This window comes from Bipolaris sorokiniana, assembly GCF_000338995.1.
Source record: "Bipolaris sorokiniana ND90Pr unplaced genomic scaffold COCSAscaffold_4, whole genome shotgun sequence".
Classification (NCBI taxonomy): domain Eukaryota; kingdom Fungi; phylum Ascomycota; class Dothideomycetes; order Pleosporales; family Pleosporaceae; genus Bipolaris; species Bipolaris sorokiniana.
In genome coordinates this window covers 2,215,693-2,223,407 of record NW_006911898.1, presented here as the reverse complement: position 1 = coordinate 2,223,407, position 7,715 = coordinate 2,215,693, and the positions used below count along the sequence as shown (strand labels likewise).

Sequence of the window (7,715 nt, the reverse complement as noted above, 5' to 3'; positions counted from 1 at the left end):
GCAAGTCTTCATTCGTGGAGCTCATAACTAAGTATAAACACTGCCAGTAATTTGCTTCAAGATGAAATAATCGAGACATCCAGCCGTTTTGATACTCGCCTACCATCCTACATGCAACTTGAGTGAGACAAATGAAAATATTTTCCTCGTAGCTATCATTACCTACATGCAACACCCACATTGAAAGAATAAGAAACCAAAGGAGTGTCCACTACATTATGTGTATTTCGCCAATGTAAATGAAAGAAAATAAATAGAAGAGTGTGCCTATCAACCTTCTAAAATGCTCGTAAGATACATCCATCTTTGAATTCCCTGCTATTTTTCAAAGGGAGGACAAATGAAAATTGAAAAAAAATAGAAAGGCAAAAAGAGTTGATGTCTAGGATAACACACCAAGACCGTCGTCCACATCCTCTCTCATACCTACCTCTTCATATAGGCTCTTGAACCAGCTACCCTGGCGCTCTAGTAGCTGGTGTGGCCTTCCATACTCCACAAGCTGACCCTTGTTCATGACGACGACCTTGTCAAAGTCAAGTATGGTGTCAAGTTTGTGTGCCACAGAGATGAGAGTGTGGTGAGGGAAAGTGGAGCGAAGCAGACGTTGAACATGAGCATCAGTCGTTGCATCAAGGCTGTAGCGTAGCTGTTAATAATTGATGATTGGAGAAAAAGAAGACATGGAAACTTACTTGCTAGTGGCTTCATCCATAATGACGACGCTCGCCTTGTCTTTACGCAACATGGCGCGCGCCAAGCAGAACAGCTGGCGCTGGCCATGGGAGAAGTGGAGGTCGTCAACTTCGACGTCGAGTGGATGGGCGTACTTCTCCGCATCTCCCTTGGCCACAATGATATCCCAGAGCTGAACGTCCTTCATCACAGCCATGATGGCTTTGTCGTTGGACTCGCCCAAAGGATCAGCGTTGAGACGAATGGAGCCGGGAAGTAGGTAAGCGTCTTGCGGGAGACCGATGAGGCGACTACGGATAATTTGGCGCGGTACCTCTGTAATTGGGAGTGAGTCGATAGTAATGCTGCCAGAAGAAAGCTCAATCATGCGGAAGAGAGAAAGAATCAATGATGATTTGCCGCTGCCGGTTCGGCCAACAATAGCGACCTTCTCACCAGGATTAATTGTAAGGGAGAGGTCAGAGATTACAGGCTCTCCGGGACTGTGCTAGTTAGCTTATGCATGTGAAGGACGATCTTGGGACTTACCGATGGCATGCTTCAATGTTCTTGAACTGGACCTGTCCAGAACTAGGCCAGTTGGGTGGTGGAACACGGTCCTCGCCTTCTTTGTTTTCCGTAATGGGATCAGTGGTAAAGCTCTTGACTCTGGCGACACTACCAATGTGTGTTTCAAGTTGTGTCCAGAAAGAGATCAGTAACTTGATGTTCTGAGAGAAAAGTACAACATTGAGCAGGGCAACGCCTACATATCCGGCGCTGAGTTTTCCTCGCAGCGTGACCACAAGAACAATAAGAATCGTGGCTATTGCTGCAACCAACAGATCCAGCACAAGAGTCAACCAACGTTGGATTGCGAAGAGTAGGTAGAAGGGCCGCTGGCTACGATCAAGCAATGTCTTGGCCTTCTTGTCCACGTACTCTTGCCAGCCGAATGCACGAATGGTCGGAAGTCCCTCCAGTATTTCGCTGAATTGCGTGTACAGGGGAGATTTGGCTTCCAAGTCGAGGAATCGAAGCTGGCGCGAGGTGCGGAGATAGAACTTCTGAATGAAGTAAACGCTAATAGCAACGATTGGGAAAGCGATGGCTGCGTAAGGAGCTGATACAGCGATGAGTGCCATCTGACCCACACAAAGCACGAATGTAGCGAAAGTGTTCAATGCAGCCAATGGCAGCTCCATGTCGATCAACATGAGATCTTGGCTGAAGCGGTTGAGAGTGACTCCAGAATCGGTTGTTGAGAAGAAGGACATGGGTGAGCTTTACTTTGTTAGTCTCTATGATTGAATCGACAATGAGATTCTCCACTTACCCAAGCACTGTATCCAGGAGCTTCTTGTGGAATGCAACACCCGAGCGAGGCACCATGGTGATGATAAGCTGCCAACAACTCACAATCAGGAAGATCATGGCCAAGCCACCGAATGTCGAATAGATACCCAACCAATAGCCGAGACGCTCGTTTGGATGATCCTGATTATAATCTGCCCACATCTTGACCCAGACAGTGGGGAAAATGATGCCGAATATGAAGATAGTGATTGAAAATATGAAAATCAGAGTGGGAATCCATCCCACTGAACCAATGTAGTAAAGGTAGATAGCAGTGTCGCCCATACGGCGGTTGGCTTCCGCTTGGCTCTCATCCCCTGCGAGCTTGCTGTTGTCCGTTTGACGTTCGCTGTACCTAGGCGGAGCTTCGTAAATATGCTTCTCTGGGCTGTAGTTCCAGTCGGGCTTTGCGAGATCGAACCCTGATACGTAACCGCCCGACCTCTTGAGCTTTTCGAAAGACCCTTGTTCGGAAATTTTTCCATCTTGATTGAGAGAGACGATATGATCGCAGTAAGGAACTCGCTTGGCTGCAGAATGAAAGTCAGCAAGAACTAGCCGGTTAACAGAGAGCTTGACACATACCAGATGATGAAGATATGAGAACTGTCGTCCTGCAACGCCTCAGTAATCCTCGCTTACCAAACAGGCTGTGCCAGATTCTGTTCTCTGTCTGGCCGTCAAGGCCACTGAGACAATCGTCGAGAATTATTATGTCTTTTTGTGCGTAAACCGCTCTTGCAAGGGCCTGCAGAGTGTATACGTTAGTATTGATCAAGGTGTAGAAGCGGGGAAAATGGGTGGGGCGGTCTCACAAGGCGTTGGCTTTGGCCCCCACTCAACGCAATACCGTTACTGCCGATCTCTGTTTGATCACCTTGGGGCATCTGTGCGAGATCGTCATCCAAGGCGCAGGCCCGAACAACAGACGAATACCAACGTTGATCGAAATTCGATACGCCAATAATACTTTCCTGGACAGTTCCGTTTGTGTGCCATGGGCTTTGGTCACAAAAGGCGATGCGCAGGGATGACATTAGCAGGGAACCACCCATGACCGGCAGTTCTCCTAACACTGCTTTGAGCAGGGTTGATTTGCCGCAACCTACCGGTCCCACAACCATGGTAATTTTTCCTCGTGGGACGATCATGTCGATCTGCTGCAGGTTGCCTTCCGGCTGCTTTTCTGGATCCCACCCAAAGTAGCCGTCTTCGATGACGATTGCTTGGGATGTGTTGGACTCTTTGACCTCAGTGGAAAAACGACTCTTTTGAGAAGCAACGGATCCCTTCTCAAAAAGACTGCCTGCCTCTGAAAGCCATGTAGCACTGGATGTGTATGGAGGTGCATATCTACGGCAGTCAGTGCGTGGGGCTTGTGAGATGAACTCCTGAATTCGTTGGAATGATCCGACGCCACCCATGAGTGACGAAAGAGCCATGATGAGCGAACCGAGAGGTTCCGTGAGCAGGGTAAAGAGAGACAAAGACGTGAAGACAGTTGCAGTATCAAGCGTGCTTTTGCCTCCACTGTTCTGCGCGATCACTGAAAAGACTGCGAATGCAAGAATGGGAGATGCAATGGGGGAGATATACGCTGCTCACAGTTAGTAGATGATACATGTCAGATCAGGTGATGGCTTACTGAAACCCATGGTCCAGATAAGTAGCTTTCGAAATTTCTTGGAGATATTAAGCTCCTCAATTCGCAGCTTGTGCAAATCTTCCCTCAGGACTTCGGTGAGACCGCCCATCTTTACTCCCTTCATAGAGCTGAGCATAGCACTTGTGGCAGCAATGCGTCTCTCGATACCCTCAAGCCAAAGTGCTTGTCGCTGCATGACCATGCTAGTCGCTGCAATGGATCCGAGCAGGGACAAAACCGCGATGCCAATGGGTATAGCGCATGCTGCGCCCAGTTGTCGCTCGAGCAAGTACATGGCCAATACTATTTCTAATGTGTTGGACCAAATCTACAAGAAAATTACGAATTAGTTTACTCGCTGGGTTCTGGGCGATACATCATGTTTGCTTACCTCGTGTCCAGTTTCCATTCCAGTAACAATGCGTTCCACATCAGCGCTCATTAGTGTGATTGAAGAGGCTGTGTCAACATTGTTCAATGCGACCTCGGTAGCTTTGCTATACAACATTGAGACGAGACCACCACGCATCTGTGTGATGAAGCGAAATGTCAAATGCATGTATTGCCCTGTAGAGACCTGGAGGTAATGTTAGCCATCGGCATCCCAATTTTGAATCTGAGAAGAGCACATACAGCGATTCCAACGAAAACAACAATATAAGCGCCAATCAGACCATATCCAATGTTTCTTTGTTGAACGTTTAAAGTTTCCTGAGAGAACTTGACTGCTCTATTGATGAGGAATGGCTGACAGAAGTTGAAGCCAATCAGACAGAGCCGAGGCGGGACGACTGCCAAGATCGACCACTTCAATCTTCCCACAGTTGTGGTAAACAGAGCATTTGCGCTGGGCTTGTCCACTTTTGAGGAGAGGAGAAAGTTAGTAAACTGTTCAGTGAGAGTAGTTTTGGATGTGCACTTACGTCGCGCCCATGCTGAGCCCAGTACATTGTGCATATAGTCTGCACGCAGAAATTTATCCAACTGGAAGAGATCATCCACAGTCAAAGCATTGGAGTAACCCTTCTTGAACAACTCATTGAGCCACCAGAACGAAATGCGTTTGTATATACCACTTGTCGCCTCCGGCGGGCAGTTAGCATATTCTGGAAGGAGATGTCTTCGTTTATCTTTACACTCCACTATAGCCAGAAATAGCTTCACCGCCAACCTTGTAGAGAACACAGTAGCTGCAAGATTTAATTCAGGCATCAGTGCGTAGCTGCGGGACCGTTCAATGTCGAACAAGAATGTGAAGAAGAGGTATAAGTTGAGTAGGAGTGACGGCCTGATCGAGCGCATGTGTTCCACATATGAGAAAACGCCTAACAACAATGCTCCAGCAAAGCTGACAGCGGCGGAGGATAACCCGATATGCTTCACATGAGCATTGCGGCTTGCCCATACTACCAGAAGGGCCAGCTCGAAGCCAGCGAAGAGGGCCCATCCTATCTGTTATGCGTGTGTTAGCGGCAGTCATTACACTGTGGAGTACATCTTACCAGCTTTATGTACAACAGTTTTGACTTTGTGACCTTTGTATGTCTTCTCCACAGGTAGAAAGACCTGAATGGAACGATAGCTAAGAGTATAGATAAAGGTACAATCGAAAGAAAAACCTCCGAGAAGAGGAGAGTGAAGTCGAACCCCCCTCGACAGTAGGGCCCAGCATAGGGACCGAAGGTGTTATCTACCAAGGTGCAGTTCACATTCGGAGTCGATGTCTTAGAGAGCATGACTGTGACTGGTGAGAGCTACTCAGGGATTGGAGACAAACATTAAGGAAAGTATGAAAGAATGGGATGCCGGCATTGATAATCTGATGTCTCCTTATGCTTCAAGGAGTTTTCGCCAATACGAAGGCTGAGTGGGCCGGTGGCAGAATGCTGCTTTCCTTATTTACCTGCCTCATCGGCGTCCATGTGTCTGCACACCAGTACGAAAGGCTTGGACTCGGCGGTAGTGTGTGCATGTGGACCTACAGGCCCAATGCTCTGCAATGCCACAACATCGATGTTCCACTGGCGCACAGACACTACTGTTCGCCTTCATGAGTCTGCCGGTAAATTGTACGTAGCCCTAGTACACTGAGTTTTCTCTCAATTCCCGCGTAGATGGTTAAAGATCGGCACACCTCACTGCGATCGACTTCGTGAAGTACAAATGCGGATATCATGCAAGCTAGTGCAGATATCATGCGTAGCTGCTATGCTCGGCTTAGTAGTTGTAGGAATGGGAGCATGTCCCGAAACCTGGTCCAGGGCCAGTGCATGCGTGCTCAATACGTTGGTAAGACATACCATATGACAAGGGACGTGCATGGTCATTTGGGTTAGGCGCATTTTCCATCCGAATTTGTAACAAAGATCGACGCCACCCCGTCGCCCCGTGTTCCAACATTAGTTGATGGTGGTTCGGGAAGGGGATCCTCAACCCTCATTGCACAACCGCACTGTCGCCTTGGCACGGCTCAGATGTGAGCTTATGGTTAATGAGTGCCGAGCTATTGCCGTCAGAATGACGATCGCGCTTAATTTTCCCTGACATCTGGCAAATACGGCAGGCTTACCTATTCCCGTTGGCTTGTACATCTATCGCCATCGTTTGTGCGAGACTAGAACCAAGCAATCTATCCGTGGCTCCCATCTGCCACTAGGATCAATTCAGGGAATGTCACCATACCGCAAAAAAACCTACAAGAACTATATTTTCGGCGTTTTCTGGGCCTCGAGGCTCATAAGCATGAACAAAAAACGCAGTCTTGTCGCATCAAACTATAATTCGCCTACAAAAACAGACCTCGAATTTTGAGTTAACCTTTTGGCGGAAGAGTGGAGCCGCCTCGCTTCGCCCGGCCTCTGCTTGTTGTTCCTGCTGTGCAGTGATTGCTGTTCTGAGTAATGTTGCGGCCTAGACTCCGCGAGTTTGAACACCTGTGCTGTGACTGAGATTGCAAATTTCTCCTGGGTTCGTTGGATAATCCATCGAGATCTGCAATCCCATGCATCCAAGAAGGGCTGAGCTTGTGGATCGACAGTCCCATGAGACAACAACAAAGGTTAGCGTACATTTGATACCGGAATTAGGAAGACTCCATTTAGCACACAGGCTAATTCTGCCACATCTGCTGGCTGTTGTCTGGCCGTTATGTGTATGTTTGGAGAGGGGGTGGAACCTAAAACATCAGTACCGTCAATATGTCAGTTCAAACAATGGCTGGAGAAAAGCAATGTTTCTGGTCAAGTTTTCCTTCTAGAAGTTCATATTGTTTGACAATGGAAGAAATGTTTCGTGTGACCTGACAAATCAGATACTCAGCACTTAACGATACGGGGAGGACGATACGCGCTCGCACTGGTCCCCAGCAGAATTGCCATGGCTACGAAAGGGGCAGGTGGATCGGTGGGCACTGAGACCCGCACAATGAAGCTCAACGAGTCCCATGCGAGATTCGTGGTCCGAGGTAACGCAGTCGTAAAGACCCTTCACCGGCTTGCAATATGACTTCATGTGTAACGGTCGTAGTTGCAGTGACGATCTTGCTGCCTTGAATTGACAGTTGGAGGCCTTGTTGGCAACTCCGGAGAAATGTTTCACAATGACGTCTCGAGCAATCTGGTGCTGTTTTCATACTAGGCGGAATGAATGTGGCTTGCGCAGAAAGGATGAGAGTTAATATCCAGAGACTGGGCCTTGTGTAGGCGAATGTTCGGGTTCTTAGACGGGCCGACTGACTCAAACCCGTGTCCAGATTCGGCGACCAGGTTTTTCACATTTGACCGCATTTGAGTCAAGACACTTGGCTACCAGCGTGGAGGACGGGGATCATGGACAGGGCGAGGCGATAGAAACTGGCATGGAACCTGGCGGCAAACCTGTGATACGTCAGCGTTCTCAAGCATGACATGGCAGGGATGGTTTGGAGTGCACCGCATATGGATTTTCTGGATGCTGGTGTGACCTGTGCTGGCCGTGGCAGGCAGACGAGCGGCTGGGTAATGGATTGGGTAAAGGGTGTAAGTAGACAGGCGACCGGATC

At 48.5% G+C, this 7,715-nt stretch overlaps 1 protein-coding gene across 1 annotated transcript; it reads right to left on the bottom strand.

Moving 5' to 3' along the window:
• Positions 1-5,611, bottom strand: COCSADRAFT_113744 (uncharacterized protein). Its single transcript, XM_007700032.1, has 11 exons — positions 5,179-5,611; positions 4,600-5,128; positions 4,310-4,536; positions 4,068-4,253; positions 3,677-4,004; positions 2,847-3,628; positions 2,617-2,779; positions 2,012-2,561; positions 1,225-1,959; positions 696-1,178; positions 1-638 (listed from the first exon to the last, which is right to left on the bottom strand). The coding sequence occupies exons 1-11, from the start codon at positions 5,410-5,412 to the stop codon at positions 383-385; spliced, it is 4,473 nt and encodes a 1,490-aa protein (XP_007698222.1). The 5' UTR covers positions 5,413-5,611; the 3' UTR covers positions 1-382.
• Positions 5,612-7,715: the final 2,104 nt, after the last annotated feature.

What these genes read in the sequence shown, in the direction of transcription:
- COCSADRAFT_113744 (XM_007700032.1), bottom strand. Translation starts at nt 5,412, where the DNA reads ATGCTCTCTAAGACATCGACTCCGAATGTGAACTGCACCTTGGTAGAT. An exon ending in TTGTTTTCGTTGGAATCGCT is followed by an intron (nt 4,254 to 4,309) that starts GTATGTGCTCTT and finishes CATTACCTCCAG; the next exon opens with GTCTCTACAGGGCAATACAT. An exon ending in GGGGCCAAAGCCAACGCCTT is followed by an intron (nt 2,780 to 2,846) that starts GTGAGACCGCCC and finishes TACACTCTGCAG; the next exon opens with GCCCTTGCAAGAGCGGTTTA.